We start from the raw sequence: 16,990 nt of genomic DNA, 5'->3' as shown, positions 1-16,990 counted from the left end.
TGGAGGATGGGAACATAATAGAATTATGGTTGTATGTAAGAACAAGGTGGGTGTTGATTCGATTAAATTCCACAAGGTATTTGCCTTTAAGGTGACAATATCCCATTGATTTCAGAAGAGCGTTGTGGACACCAACGAAGCCAATTACGGCCTAAATATGGAAAAATCACCAAGCAATAATAGCTATAAAAATAACACAGACTGGGTTATTTTTCAACAACTCGGCTCTAAGAAGAACCATTTTAATCAGTCAAACAGCTAATTGCAAAACTATAGAGTGAGCAGAGAGCCCGGCGACTGCCAATACAATTAACATTCGACGTGTGTGAGATAAACTCGATTAGAGGCTTCTGCATAACTTGCTTTCAGTGCTAATCTCCCTGGATATGATCTGACAATGTGGGATAATAACCACACTTCTCTTAAAAAAAATGCTACATTCATAAAACAAAGCTTCTGGCTACATCATAGTTTTCTCAAATCTTTTTGATAGGATTAAATAGGGCCATTGGTACAATTGCAGAATTTGAGATATATGAGCTTTTCAATACACTGTTTATTGAAAAATAGTGGGGTTATGTGAGTGCATGAAGCTGATCCATATTCTAGGAAGGGACCCCAGATCTCAGTACTGTATATCATAATGTTAAAATGTGGTCCAGTCCTTGATTTTGGATCTCAGTACTCACAGGGACAAGCCAGGGCTGTCGTAGGACCTCAGGGTGCGTTTATTTATTCAACATGAGAATAGATCTCATCTATAGAGACAATAGGAGGAATTTATGTTTTATATGCCAGTCGTAATCCAAAGTTATGGTCAATTGTGGTAAAGCTGTCTCTGTCTACTTTTTTGTCATTTTTAAATACTGCAGACAAAAAAATTGTGCCTTGCACAAAAGAATTCTGTTACATTTACTGTGCTCCAGTAAATAGGTTAATAAACCAGCTTTTATGATATTCCATTCTCAATTCATGGGCACTAATATAGAGTTTGTTCCCCTTTGCAGCTATAACAACTTCCACTGTTCTGGGAACATTTTCTACAAGATTTGGAGGGATTTTTTGCCCATTCATCCAGTAGAGCGTTTGCGAGGTCAGACACCAATGTTTGACTAGGGGCCCTGGCTCACAATTTCCACTGTAGTTCATCCCAAAGGTATTTAATAGGGTTGAGGACAGGGTTGTACAGGCCAGTCAAGTTCTTCCACACTAAACTCACCCAACCATGCCTTTATGCACCTTGATTTGTGCCCTGGGGCACAGTCATGCTGGGACAGAAAAGGGCTTTTCCTAAACTGTTCCCACGAACTTGGAAGCATACAATTGTCCACAATGTCTTGGTATGCTGAAGCATTAAGATTTACCTTTAATGGAACTAAGGGACCTAGGCCAACCGCCATAACATTATTCCTCCTCCACAAATAATTACAGTTGGCACAATGAACTAAGGCAGTAATATTCACCAAAACCAGACTCGTCCATCAGACTGCCAGATAGAGAAGTGTGATCCATCAATCAGCAGAACATGTTTCCACTGACCCAGAGTCCAGGTGTGGTGTGCTTTACACCACTCCATCTGACCCATGCCATGAATCTCCCGATTCCATTTTTGTGTTGATATTAATTCCAGAGAAGGCTTGGATCTCTGCAGTTACTAAGACAGCATAGCGTGGAGACTTTTATACACTATGCACCCCAGCAATTGGTGACCCCGCTCTTTGACTTTATGTGGGCTCCACTTTGTGGATGAGTTGCTGTGGTTCCTAAATGCAGCCACTTTGCAAAAATAATACTCACAGTAGACAGTGGAATATCTAGAAGGGAAGGAATTTTACTAATTGACTTGTTGTAGTGGTGACATCCTATTACAGGAACATGCTGGAGTTCAGCGAGCTCCTAAGAATGAGCCATTCTTTCACAAATGTTTAAAAAGGCAGCCTAACTGACTATGGCCTGGATTTTATACACCTGTGGCAATGGGACTGAATGAAACACTTGAATTCAAAGATTAAAAGGTGCGTCCCAATACTTTTGTCCATAATGTACCTCCATGTATGACAACGAATCCATATAAGCATACTTCAGGTATTTTTTACATAAAAATATCATTGAATGTGATGAATATGTTAGAAAGACCTAGAATGAGCTATAATATAGAATGGCTTAGAGTGAGGGTCGGGGTCATATCTGTATGTCTTCTTCATACTTTTCAAATTTTTTGTCAACTGGTATTTTTTATTAATTTCATTAAGTTTATTTGAATGTATCATTACATCTACTTTTTATGTTCTCATTATATTAAATTCTACTTACTGAAACAAACTAATCAATACTTATCTAGCATCATATCTACAGAGAATACTGTGGAGCTACACATAGTAATCTGTATAACTTCTGTTCTATGTAGATTACTTCATTTTGTAGATCTCCTTTATCCTTATTGATTTTTCTTGGTCTGTCAAGGACCTTCTAACTTTTGCTGTACACAACTGACACAACCTCTCCGTGAGATCTAATTCTATATACAATTGCTTTTTATCCAAAACCTTTAACAATGACCGTTCAAATGGGTATTTCTACATACTCAAACCTCTGTATTTAACCTCAAGAACAGAACACGGTTATAAAATTTTGGAACAGAGTTGATGATAAAAAAAATGTATATTACCACATGATGAAAGGCTGTATCGGTTGTGTCAAGCCTCTATTTCACTAGACCTGCATGACTTTCTCTTTTTGAAAGGTACAAATTGGTAATAATGGGCACCATGTTGTCAGGTACAAGGACTTTGTGTCCAGAAAAAGCAAGAGACTGCATGCTAGAAGACTTCAAAATGTCATCTAATATCCATTCTTTTCTTCCAATGCGGGAAGCAGCAGATATAAGACCTCAAGTTGTCTTCTTTTGTCAAGGTTGTTAAGTATTCTATTCAACCAATTCCAGGTTACATGGAAACCATTTCAGCTTCCACAGGGGTTGGCCTGGTTTTATGTGCGGATACATTTCCTAGTCTCCTACAACTTTATAAATAGGCAGTATTGTTGCTCAGAAATCTATGACAGCTAGGTGACAATGGCAAGAGGAGATGAAATATCAGTCATATCAACAAATGCAACTAAGAATAAGCTAGAGAGAAAATTTACCAGTTTAACAAAAGTCAACAACCCCTAGGTTTTTTGGTTCCTAGGTAGAAATGCTCAACAAACCCAAGATAGTTATGAATTCACACATAAAAAAGGTAAAAACTGTGATATCACTACTTTTAAATAGTTAAAAAAACTTCACTAGTTTTGAAGTACAAGTACTTACTAGTAATACAGTTATATATTAGTATACACATCATACTTGTATAAAAAAAAACAATATAGGGTTTCCCTATAAAACTCTGCTTTCTTATGAAAGAGCCGTATGTATTGAGTATATTGTCCTCTCTCGGGTTCAATTGGTTAACTTCACTTCCTCAGGGAAAGCAACACTCCAAGCACTCCATGTAATGGATGCTCGACCAAGTATATAAACTTGGAGACAGAAAGAGTTGACCTTAGAGGAAGTTAATTGCCTACTAAAGGTGCCCATACAGCTAAGAGTAAAGGGGCACATTTATTAAGACCAGCATGTTAGATGTAGGCCTTAACAAAGCCCCATAGTTGGTGGAAGATCCGCCGGAGTTATGAAGAGGTGCAGGCCTCTCCATGACTTCAGCGCATCCAGCGCCAGTTCTAAATATAGGACATCTTTCGAGCTATCTTACATTTAGACCTTTTTCTATACCTAAACCAGGCATAGAAAATGGTAAATGAGACCCCTTCTCCGCCCAAGCCACGTCCACAATTTTATACCTGGCTTGAGCGGGGAAAAGTTGCAGATAGCATCTGCGCCTGAAATACGCCTAATTTTGGCCTATTTCAGTAATATAAATGACCCCCAAAGTCTGTAAACTGGCTGATTTTGGCAAGACTGTTGGCTATCCTATTTGTATACTGGTGTGCTGAATTCTCCTCAATGGATGATGCTGAGGTACAGATAGCTGACAGCTACTGAAGGTATATGGACACTTTAAAGGGGTATTCCAGGCAGAATAAACTCCTCGGCCTTGAATACATAAGGTATAAATAAAGCATTTACTAATATGGTGTCTGTTTGGTAATTGATCTCTTCTGTGGGATTGTATCTTCCTCTTCCCCAGGCAGGAAGTGCTGTAGCTTGTAGTTTCACACTAGCCGTTGTCTCAGCCTCCGTACAGCAAGGAGACAATACGTCACACTCCCCCCAGTAATAACCCCTCCCTATGGGTCACATGAGAGGTCACATGATCACACATTCCTGGGGCATGAATGGCAACGTGATCTCTGATGTGACCGATAGGGGAGAGGGCTTGAGGAAGTGTGACGTATTGTTTCCTGGCTGCAGGAGGCTTAGAGGACACCTAGTGTCTCTACAAGCTACAACACTTCCTCATTGGGCATAGGGGAGATAAAAGCTCACAGAAGAGCGCAATTACCAAACAGACACTATATTAAGAAGCTTGTAGGTATCCAGAAAAAAAATGTAAAAAAAATGGAGACAGCACGTCCAAAAGGTGCAGAAAGTGGAATTTATTCCGGAATAAATTCCACTTTCTGCACCTTTTGGACGTGCTGTCTCCATTTTTTTTACATTTTTTTTCTGGATACCTACAAGTTGCTTTACTAGGGGCTTTTTACCACCCCTCCTGGAGACGAGCACCCGAAACATTATTACTTAAGAGTGCTGTCCACCCATATTTTCACTATATTAAGAAGTACCTTACTTGCATCAAATACATTCAACAATGAAGAGGTTTTTCATGGAATATCCCTTTAAGAGATATGAATGAAGTCAACATTTAACTACAAAAATGTGTATACATAGTATAATTTCAACATATACCAAGTAATTAGTTAGAAATTTCCCAAAAATTCATCTTACCAAATACCGTGAGTTCAGCAGGGTCACTGTCTCTTTCTCCAACCATATTGGTTCCAACACAAGTGTACATGCCAGCATCGTTTTTCTTTGTGTTGGAGATCATCAGCTTCCCACCACGAATCTTTAACATGAAAATATATATAAATAATGTCAAAATCTGAATTTAAGGCTGAGCTAAAAAAAGAAAGCATTTTGATATACAGGTATGTGCTTGTAGGTTGCCTAAGACTCAAAGGTCTACATTTGCCTGCAGATGCAGTCCATTAGAAATAATAAATATACAGCATCTTCCAACCAGAATGGCTCAATCATTATCAGAAGAGATATCTAATAGGGAATTCTAGCCAGAAGAAATCATCTACCAACTGATTACTAGGTGATAACTGCTAGATCACTGGGCTTTGACCACCACCGATACTACAAAATCCAGATCCCCCATTTCTCCAGCTGTAAGACAGTGGCTGTGTGAGCTTGAATAGTAGGGCGGTCAAGTATGAGTCTATGGCAAAGATAGCCAATATAATCATTACTACTGGATAGGGAATAATGACAGTCGACTGGAATACCCCTTTCCTTTAATTAAATGGTAATTGACTTCTGATTTGCTAATTTTACACCTTCAACACCATTTAAGGTACTTATCTGGTACAGAAAGTCAATTTTTTAAAAACCCTATTAGGGAATTCAGAGTTTAAAGAGAGCAATCCTTAATTTTAGACCTCCATTAATGAGCCAGAGTAGATAGCATCGACAATGAGTGATCTTTAGGGCTGTATTACACTGTGAGTGCTGATAGATGATAGCATATCCTCTGGCACTGATTACACAGGCCGATGCAAACTGAATGTGGGAGGAACGATTTTTACAGCGGTCGTTCCTCCCGAATTGATTTCTATTAATTATTGGCAGTAAATCGCTTATTACACAGGAAGATAATTGGGCATCTTTTATCCTGATTATTAAAGATGCCCATGGGCATTCAAACAAGTATTTGCTCGTTCATTGGTTGTTCGATTATATGGGCTAATTATTGGAAACAAGATTTCCTATGAATGCTTGTTCTTGTTGATAATCGTCCCAAAAATTCTACTGTCTAATAGGCCGTTATTCTGCTGGACCCAACATGACCATGCATTACATGAACAGCCCATTGATTTCAAATGACTTTGTGCAATTCTTAATTTCCCCTGCAGTGGAACCTAAGAGAAATCAAATAATTGCTGCACAGGTTCCCAAAAATTGCAAGTGGTTGTTGTGGTTAATAGCAGTTACCAGCTAATTTTCAGGATTTCTCAAAGCAGAAAACCCCATTAAACTAAAAATATTATACCTGCACCTCACCCATAACATTTACACACATTGTTTCAAGCCAACTTACACTAATTCTGTCATCTTTGTCATCTATTCGCACTTTGTCTTTCTTCCAATAGATAGTTGGTTCTGGATGTCCTCTGGGTGGCTGGCATTCCAAAATGGCTGGTTCTCCAGCTGCCACCACCACATCTGTAGGGTTGAGCCGGAAGTCATCTCGAAGCACTGTTGAGAAAACATAAGGGATATTAAATCCACATTACACCTACAAGTTTCACTTCTACATAATTACATTTTTAAGTGCGCTACAGCTGTCATGGGCATGCAGAAAACTCCTTAGTGATACTACAGAACTGGCATACTGTAAAAGTCTGTGAACATCCGCTACTCCACTGGTTCCAATTTTCTAGGCTTATGCTAGGCATGGCCAAGAATGCCAAAAGCAAGACATAAATCAGCACTTCATTTGAAAATAAATTAGGTAACATATGTTAGCATCTTATGTAAATGACATGTTTTAAAAGAGGGATTAGGGCCCTCAAGTTGGCTATATCTTTCCAAAATGACATCCACTTCACGGTTACAATTCCAAAGGCATACTACTTTGCAAAGTAATTGGCTAACAACCGGATGGAAACAAAGAGACAATGGCTGTTTTTAAAATAAATAAATGACTGCAATAAAATCTACAATTCTGTAAATTTTAAAAAATTTGGGGCAAGGCTTAAAGGGTTTCTGTCCCCACACTTTTCACTATTAAACAGGCTGACATTATACATGTGCAAATGTCACCTGAATTTAACTCATTGAGGCTCAGCCGAATACATAGCAGTGAGGAAGCCGGCAGCTGGCGAGCATCCTTCCCTCACTGCGCTGAATACTGAATGGGACGGTGCAGGTGAGAGATTTTCCCGGCAGACATTGTAGGCCGGAGGAGACCAACGCTGGCCTGGACCTGTCAATCAAGAGTAGAAGGGAGTGGAAAGAGGTGGGCAAAAGGGAGCCTCTAGGAGCAGGTGCAACGCCCCACCTGCTCCAAGAGGCTAATTAGCATAAATAAAAGTTATAATTGCACAAAAACGGGGGCACACTGAAAAAAAAAGAATAGCAGAGTTAAATTCAGGTGACACTTGCACATGTATAATGTCAGCCTGCTTATTAGTGAAAAGTGTGGTGACAGAAACACTTTAATCTAATACATTTTAGAGCAACAAGTAAGACCATTTTAGAGGATAGTTAAGTTGTGGTAGTACAGTAGCTTCATCTAATATGGAAATGTTTTGTGGTTAGCCCTTTGACCAACTGCTACCCCTACCACCATTTTCAAGCCAAACATCAAACGTCTGTGAAGCTTTCATATTCATTTAAGCCTTTTCCACTCAAACAAATACATGGAAGAGAAATCCCCGAGATGTCAAAAGTCCTCTATGCCAGTACCCTCCATGAGCCCAAGTCATAACCTCCCACATACATCTGGTCTCTTGTGTGATGCCAAGATCCCAGCTGAAGCTGGTCACCTTTCGTCTGAGGACAATACATTTTCCCCTCTTTAGCAGTTGGATTCTATGTAAATTCTGATGATGCTCCATGATATGAGATGTTCATCTAGCAGAATAAAAAGTCAACAGCTCGAAAACATGATATGGCAATGTCAGAACATCAAGTGCCTAAGCGTCAAGTCTTTGATAAAGTCATCTAATGTGATAGAGAAGAATAAATGTTATATTGCAGAATAGTCTTAGAGTTTGTTGAATAGCTGCACATTTCATGTGTGTCAGAAGCAAGAAGTGTTTAAATAAATGGTCCCGGGCACCTGTCACCGAAAATGAATCATTGCTTCCAGCAAGGCAACTGTTTACTAACACCTGCCAAACTAGGCCGGAATCCAGGTCCTGGCCACGCCATGTCATTTAGCAGGAGATCTGACACAGCACATTAATGCACTGATTTTTTTTTCACCATCTTAAATGGTTTTAAGTAAGTTTAGATTAGCAAACAATATTTTAGATAACAATTGGAAATCCACCCTTTAGCTTCATACTCTCCGACTACAACCGCTATCACAAAAATATATCTCTATAGGATTTACATTTACATGATGATTACAAATAACCATCTGTCTGTTTCTAGTATTTCAATCTGGTGCATGTCCCATGAGCCTCTCGTTTATGGTCAAAACAGCAAAGCTGGAAGGGAGAAAAAAAATGTTGGCTTGTCAAGAGGAGAAGAATAATTGCATATGTATCCCAAAAGAACCAGTTTTTTTTTTCCTCGACAAAAAGAATTGCTTAGATTTGTAAAACCTGGAATATTTTTAGCTGTTGGAAGGTAAACAAAGCTGCTCGAGTCTAACTGAGTACGAGGGAGAATGACACATTTTCCAGATGGAAAGAAAGGATTGACGTATTGTTCACCTGTCGCAAACTCACAATAGAGGAAGGCATTGTAAGAAATGAACTTCCATGTCATCCTGTAGAACTTATTCTCTAATGGGATGACCAGTGACCACACTCTCAATACTTAGATACCTCGAAACGAAGCAATGACTTAGTCAGAAACCCATTTTATTTATGTTCCTGTTTATTAGACTACTATACCTGACATAATGGTCTTATTGTAACTACTTGATAGCTCCCCCACACACACACTATCCAGTACCAGTCAGCAGAAAACAAGATGTGAGTCTTAAAGGGTTTGTACCAAATTTAGATGAGGAGATAGGAGATAGTGATCTGATTGGTGGTTGTCCAAACACTGGGACCCCATTGATCCTGAGAACAAGGATAAGAATCTGATTAGTGGAGTCAGACTGCTTGGACTTCCACCGATTCCCAATTTCTTTGAACAAATTACCATTTCCAGTGGTTGAGAATGCTTTATGTATTCTCTATGGCTTATGTAAAGCTCTTGGCTATCTCTAGTGGTCCCATGGTGAATGAATGAAGTGAGGCATGCATGCTCAACCCACCGATCCCCTCATTTGAGGCAATCAGGACCCCTTTTCTTGGGATCCAAGCACTAAGACCCCCAGTGATCAGATCCTTATCCCTATCTCTGTGGATATAGAAGAAGAAAAGGACCGGCACTCGCAGATTAGATGCAATCCTCGTATATTTATTGCCACATCAGAAGGCGATGACGCGTTTCGAAAAAGGCTCAAGTGTGAGTCGAAGCGCATCATTCTTCTGATGTGGCAATAAATATACAAGAATTGCATCTAATCTGCGAGTGCCGGTCCTTTTTTCTTCTACTTGTGAGCGGGACGCCAGCCCCGGACACGTGCACTGCACCACTGACAGTGGAGTGCCGACTGTGTTCACAGTGCAACTATATCCCTGTGGATATATGACCAGTTCTGATCTTGGTGCACACCCTCTATGTTGACCACACACTTTAGATAGCTGCTGGCCAAATGGTGCTAGCAGCGCTTCTCGGGAATGATAAGCCACCACCAGAGGTGTCTGGCAGCAGTTTATCTTCTCTGACAACAAAAGTATCTGGCACCTTGAAATTCAATATACAGGACCCTTCTTTCCTCCAACATTTGCTGTCAGGAAGGTCAGCACAATGCCGTACACGTTAGAGTGTTGGCTGGTCAGATCAAAGTCAGTGGGTTTATCCAACATTCATTTAGTGTGATGTGGGGAATATGTGACATGATATTGTCAAGGCCATTAGTTGCTACCTAAAGACCTTTATCAATGGGTAACTACAACTAGCAAAATATATTGTCCCATGGGGGGTTGACCCTAAAGCTATTGTCCCTAATGCAAAATGTACAGTATTATAGCCCCCCTATTGACTACTTGTCATTTCTGTCTTCTTACATAGAAAATAGGCTTTTATGTCCTGTTAGACACAAGGTCGGATGTGACTTCTACTGGCTACAACCCTGTGAGCTTTCTATACTTTTTACCTACAATTTTTCCCCTGAAAGCCATTATACAGATATAATTGTGCATTTTCTTTTTACTGCATATAGAAATGAAGACATAATATGGAAATATCTATTTTATGCCATTCTTTATTGTCACCAGTGTTGTGCACTTCTCGCTGTTTGAACCTCGTTAATTTATTCCATCTAATACTTTAGTAAGATACTATTTCGAGTCCTTGTCAAAACAGCACCACAGAATAATTATGCCATGGAAGTCATTAGAGAATGCAATAGTAATCATAACATCAGTTTAAAATTGCTCATTTTCATTTTATTCCTATTGTACGAATGGTATAGAAAAAAAAATCTAGGGAGGCTAATTATATAAGGATTACATGCCATGCATGCGGAGGATTTGAAGGCTTGTGTTAAAAATAGAAAAAATTATAACTTTTGCATGATATTCATATGCAGAATGATGGGGTTTACACAAAGGGTCATTTGTGCAAAGTTATAGGAAATTATGTATATATATATATATATATATATATATATATATATATGTATATATATATATATATATATATATATACACACACCAGTAATTGAAGGATACATTACAAAGCAGGATGGAATATGGAATATACAAGACGGTATTACATTGTGAGTCAATTAAGGTCATAAAGAAGACATTACGATCTGGCATGTCGACCCTGGTGGACCTACTGCCACCATTATCCTCTAACTGTACTGTACATGACACTAGTAGGAACAATTAATCCTACAGCATAAACTTCATTTCCATGGCATAAGGTGAAAAAAAGTTTAAAAAAAATAAAAATGCAAGAAAAATAATCTTGTCTTATTCTAGGATATAAATAGAAGTTTAAGCCTAGTGATGTCTGCATGCCTGATTTGGAAACGCTTGCATTGCAAATTTGGCCTCATTATATGGTGTGAAATTTATCATTATTATAGAAAGGAGAAGTATAAACCTTATGCAGGGGCTTTTCTTGACAGATTTAGGACACATAACATTTTTCACACAAAGGGCATTTATTAATTTTAAAGCAGCAGCAGGAGCAGCAGCCGTGTTCTGGGAAATGAACGGTACAGAGCATTTCTGTGTATATTTCGAGCTCTTAGACTTCCCCTTTCTTGTTTTAACCATTGTTTCGTACCTGGGATCGTCGCACGCAGGGGATAAGGAACAGTAAAGCCGGGAAGCTCCTCTGATATAGTGTTTGCCAAGTCACGAAACGCAGCTCGCCTCGTTGTTTCAGTGCAAAATACATTAAGCATGAACCAATTCCAATAGACTCAATGAATAAAGATTGGAAATATCAAATGTCGTAGTATTGAGTCTGGGAAAATCTTTGTAAACTAAAAGATGCAAATGAAGCCCAAGAACGTCCAATACAGACATACAGGGGATGTGTCTGTGAAGGTTCTCATTTATCCAGGTCATGGTATATATGTAAAGAATAAATCAAGGCAACTGGACTTACTGTAGATTTCTTAAAAAAAAGTTTCACTCGTTCTTCCAACGAGCTTCCTCAATTCTGAGTGACTGTACAAGAATTCTCTGGGAATAAATATGTAACTGAATCAACATCTGGTAATGCATGGGGTCAGAGGTCATTATACCCAGCATGGGGTCAAAGGTGTTGATTCCATTATCCTAATTGGAGTCAGTAGGTGATAATGACCTCCTAGAAAAAGGTGTCAAGACAGCATTGTATGTGGCAGAAAATAGATTTTTAACCCCCCCCCTCGCCTCTATTCAAGCTTGGCTTCTGCATTTTTACGTAGATGGCCTCCTTCACACCTCGTTTGTACCAATCGGCCTCCTTATCCAAAACACGTACTTGACTGTCTTCAAAAGTGTGACCTGTTTCTTTTAGATGTAAGTACACGGCTGAATCTTGACCAGAGGTTTTGGCTCTTCTATGCTGAGCCATACGCTGATGTAGTTGTTGTTTTGTTTCGCCGATATACAGTTCTGAGCATTCCTCATTGCACTGGACTGCGTATACAATGTTGTCCATCTTGTGTTTAGGCGTTGGGTCTTTGGGGTGAACCAGTTGTTGCCTCAGTGTGTTGCTTGGTTTAAAGCAGACAGGGATGTGATTACCAGATGTTGATTCAGTTACATATTTATTCCCAGAGAATTCTTGTACAGTCACTCAGAATTGAGAAAGCTCGCTGAAAGAATGAGTGAAACGTTTTCAAGAAATCTACAGTAAGTCCAGTTGCCTTGATTTATTCTTTATAGATATACAGGGGATCGATTTGCTCACCTATGGGGGTGAAAGGGAGGGGAAATATGGCTCCTTACGTTTTAGCCATTGATGAGAGGTTCAATACATTTTGCAATCCCTATGTACTGTATGTATCATTGCCCATGGACAATCCCACCAAATCTATACAGTGGCGGTCCCTGAGATTATCTTCATGATTTCTGCCCAGTTGATTATATAGTATCAATATGCAATACTTCAGGGCACTGTACAGCGCTCGTCATCACTCACATCAGTTCTTCTGAGCTCAGACCCATACAAGCACAATTCCTATGAAGCCAAAAAAACTATCAGCACCCAGGACCCAAGTGTTGCAAGGCAACAGTGCTACCCAAAGTCACCGTCTGTATATTAGGAAATTAGAGCTCCTATGTACACCCCTGGGCTGTCATAGGTGACCAAAATATTTTCATACGTGTTCCTCAAAGAGAGTCTGTCACCAGGAAATTCACTGCTCACAGCTTTTAATCCATATGGAAATGAGCAGAAAGTCAATGAGGACAGCCCAAGCCTCTATATGCACCCTTGCTTCTCCAGCTTCCTTTGTCAGCCCTTCCCGCTCCTTCTTGATGGTAAGATCAGGCAAGATGACTATGCAGGAACCTGGTTCTGTCAAACAAAAAGGAAAACCTGGCCCAGTCAATCAAGAAGGAGAGGGAGGAGCTGGCAGAGGAAGCAGGAGGAGCAAGGGTGCACTTAACTGCTCATTTGCATATAGATGGGGTTTCGAGTCTGCCTGTAGCGCAGATGTGATTTTTTTGCAAGATCTATAAAAGTTGCAAATGATAAATGAGGTTGAAAAATAACTTATGAAGAAAAATAACTTAAAAACAACTTCATTTTTGAACGTGGCACAAGAGGCTATATGTTGAGGGATTTGGAGCAATTACTTGGGTGAGACAAAAGATGTGACAAATTTACACCAGAAAAGAGGCACATGAAAATTGATAAATGTCCCCTAGATGTTTGAGCCACTACTTGATCCACTGCGTGTCTACACATTCATCACTTACATTAAACATTGATCTGAGCTTTCGGCACTGACTGTGGTAAGAAACGTGGCTCTAGGCTTTAGATAATAGAAGGTTACTCTAGTGGCCTCATTAGCCAACACATAAAGGAGTTTTCTGGTTTAGAAAATCCCTTGTCAAATATCCTATTAGAGAATATCAGATGGTGGTCATCAATTTTTGTTATTTTATTGACATAGTGCCAACAGATTCCAGAGTACTGTACAGAGAAGTCATCACTCATACTGGCCATAGACCCAATTTGAGCTCACTAATTTCACCTTTTAGCATAGTTTTTGGAGCATAAGAGTAAATTTGAGTAACTGGATGAAACCCAGGCAAACATGGGGAGAATATAAGAACTCCATGAAGATGTAGCTCTTCTTGTATTCAAACCCAGGTTCCCAGTGCTGCAAGGCAACAATGCTAATCACTGAGCCACCATGCCTGCTTAACATTTGTAGTGTTTGTTGTGACCCCCATTTCATAGTTAGTTCAGATACTGGGCTACAAAGAGCATTTCTTGCTTAAAACTCAGTACATGGACAGTTCATCAATTTCAATGGAAGTTATGTAATTCTGCATTTCTCCTCTAATAGCAATGCAGGAAAATAGAAAACTTTCTTAGAATTTCAGCAACATGAATTTCAGTGATCAGCTTTGGGTCCATTCACACGTCCGTTGTTTCTTTCCTGATCTGTTCCGTTTTTTGCGGAACAGATCTGGACCAGATCTGTACCCATTCATTTTCAATGGGTCCTGAAAAAAAATTGAGCTGTCCGATTTTTTTCAGGACCCATTGAAAATGAATGGGTACAGATCTGGTCCAGATCTGTTCCGCAAAAAACGGAACAGATCAGGAAAGAAACAACGGACGTGTGAATGGACCCTAAAGGGGTTACCCAAGACTAAAAAATGTCCCCCTTATGCCCGAGTCCCTCACACTGAATCTACCTAACTGGCTCCCCGCTCCCTGCACCACTCCTGGTCACTGCTCCGCCGCTGCTTCTTCCCATGCACGGATAAAAACATCCGATGTCAGCGGGGAAGCAGACAATGGCAGGTGGTGACGGGCACGAGCCTCCCTAGCATTGCCCGTCACCACCTACCACTCCAAAATGGTACCATTAAGAACTACAGATCACCCCATAAAAAACAAGCCCTCATATAGCTCCATAGACATAATTTAAAAAAACATGGAGGATCAGAATATGGCGATGTAAGGAAAAAAAAAGTTTGAAATGTTTTTTAAGTATATATTAACAAAAGAAAAACTATATAAATGCGGTATCATTGTAATCGTACTGACCCAGAAAATGAAAGTAATAGGTCAGTTTTAGCGCATAGGGAACGCCGTAAAAAAAACAACCCATAAACCTATGGCAGGATTGTGTTGTTTTTTTTTCCAATTCCAACCCAATTGGAATTTTTTTAGTTTCTCCCCTTATTGCATACAATATTAAATGGTGCCAGTAGAAAGTTCAAATTCAAAAAACAAGCCCTCATACACCTATGTGAATGGAAAAGTAAAAAAGTTATGGCTCCTATAAGGCAGGAAGTAAAAAATGAAAACGCAAGCTGCCAATACATGTTCCATTTCTACTTGAAACAATTGAACAATGCAGACTATATGGACATTGTCTTATCGAAATGACTATGTCTGATCACCTCAGTTGAATCCCAAAATTCTTCTATCCTGCTACTGAAGTCTGTACATTAGTGTCTTCCATCCCCCATGCGGTAATGAAATCTGAAAGCTGCAGTTAACATTCAGCAATCTCATTACCCATTTACTATAAATCTTCCAAAGCATCACTGTGTTTTGACAGCTAACCACAAGAAGAGGAAGCAATAAGCATATCCAAGCAGTTTTTATGAATGCAAATTTCCTAAGGACGAAAAATGTAAATGATTTGGAAACCCTCAACTATATACTGCATCGCAGCAGCTGGAAAGTGATATGTTCAAAACCCCGTCAGGTGCTGAAGGCGACCCTTACAATTTCCGATGGCAATTACTGTGTATGCTCTCAATATGGCAATGTTTGTGTACACAAATGACAGGAAAGCTCAGTGATCTCCAAGCTTGTCGGATTAGTGAAAATAAGTAACCCTTTACTGGTGACCTCCATGGAGAGCATTTTACTCCCGAGATAATTACAGGTACAATTATCTGGGTATGTCGGCCCCGGGGGAAATCAAACCCAGCACCGATCATACAGGTCCCATTAGTAAATATAAAGAAGAAATGCAATTAGCCGGGCCTTCCAATTGGATAGTCATTTAGATGACCCCAGGGGGGAAACTAACAAGTAGAGATATTTTAGGGTTCAGCTAATATTTGAACAACATAATGAATCCGTGGAAGCATATTAATGTATTACAGAACATGGCAGACTGTAATAATGAGGGTGACAGAACGTCAAGGTGACTCAATACTAAATCATTTATCATGGGGACTACATTACTCCACATAATAGACACCTTGACTGCTGCAGAAACTCTTAAAGGGCATCTGTCAGCAGATTTGTACCCACGACACTGGCTGACCTGTTCCATGTGCGCTTAGAAGCTGAAGACATCTGTGTTGGTCCCATGTTCATATGTGCCCGCATTGCTGAGAAAAATGATGTTTTAATATATGCAAATGAGCCTCTAGGAGCAACGAGGGCGTTGTCATTACACCTAGAGGCTCTGCTCTCTCTGCACTTTGATTGACAGGGCCAGGTGTAATGACATTTACGCTGCTGGGTCCTGTCAATCAAAGTGGAGAGGGCTCGGCAGTTGCAGACAGAGCAGAGCCTTTAAGTGTAACAGCAACGCCCCCGGTGCTCTCACAGCCTAATTTGCATATATTAAAACATCATTTTTCTCAGCAATGCGGGCACATATGAACATGGGACCAACACAGAGGCCGTCAGCTGCCAAGTGCACATGTAACAGGTCAGCCAGTGTCAGTTCCTGCTGACAGATGCCCTTTAAGAAACAAAGGGAAGGATCCTGTCCACCTCTGAATGATTTTCATAAAGAAGGTCTGCAGCAGTTGTATTTGTAATGCTATTATGGGGCAACTGAGGCAGGGAAGTGTACTGCAGCTGCTGAAGAACCTCTTTGTATGGAAAGAGGGAGCACTACACGTCTGTGAATTACTGCTTGACACAGGTGAAGGAGTTTTCTAGAATAGCCATCTGCGACAGCTTCTGTAGGAAGAGAAAAGCAGTGACTTGTAGTATTTGCATATGTCTTTGTTCAGAAAGTGAACTTGAAGGAGATAAAATATATAGACATGGCCAATTCCAGATGACTGACCAGAACCAGAATATTTAAATTTGGGATTTATATATTTTTGTAAACTCTTCTATTTACTGATAAACCAGAAAAATTGACTAGTCATAGTCCCACTGCTATATTTCCTCTCCACAAACACGGGTGGTCATGCTTTTATATATATATATATATATACACATCACACGAGGCACTGGATGGACTGGCCACATTCACAATAGATGAATTGGATTGTGGAAGAAAAGGCACCGTGTACTGCT

General features: G+C 39.8%; 1 protein-coding gene across 1 annotated transcript in view; it reads right to left on the bottom strand.

Annotated features, from left to right (window-relative positions):
* The window catches only part of ROBO2 (roundabout guidance receptor 2), a 457,929-nt gene that overhangs the window by 145,154 nt on the left and 295,785 nt on the right, over positions 1–16,990 (bottom strand). The window contains 2 exon segments of the mRNA XM_040423235.1: positions 4,949–5,069; positions 6,327–6,484. Of these exon segments, the coding sequence (XP_040279169.1) occupies positions 4,949–5,069; positions 6,327–6,484 (279 nt within the window).

Source organism: Bufo bufo, chromosome 3, assembly GCF_905171765.1.
Source record: "Bufo bufo chromosome 3, aBufBuf1.1, whole genome shotgun sequence".
Classification (NCBI taxonomy): domain Eukaryota; kingdom Metazoa; phylum Chordata; class Amphibia; order Anura; family Bufonidae; genus Bufo; species Bufo bufo.
Note: the sequence above shows the minus strand (reverse complement) of the source record. Positions and strands in the feature narration are given on the sequence as shown.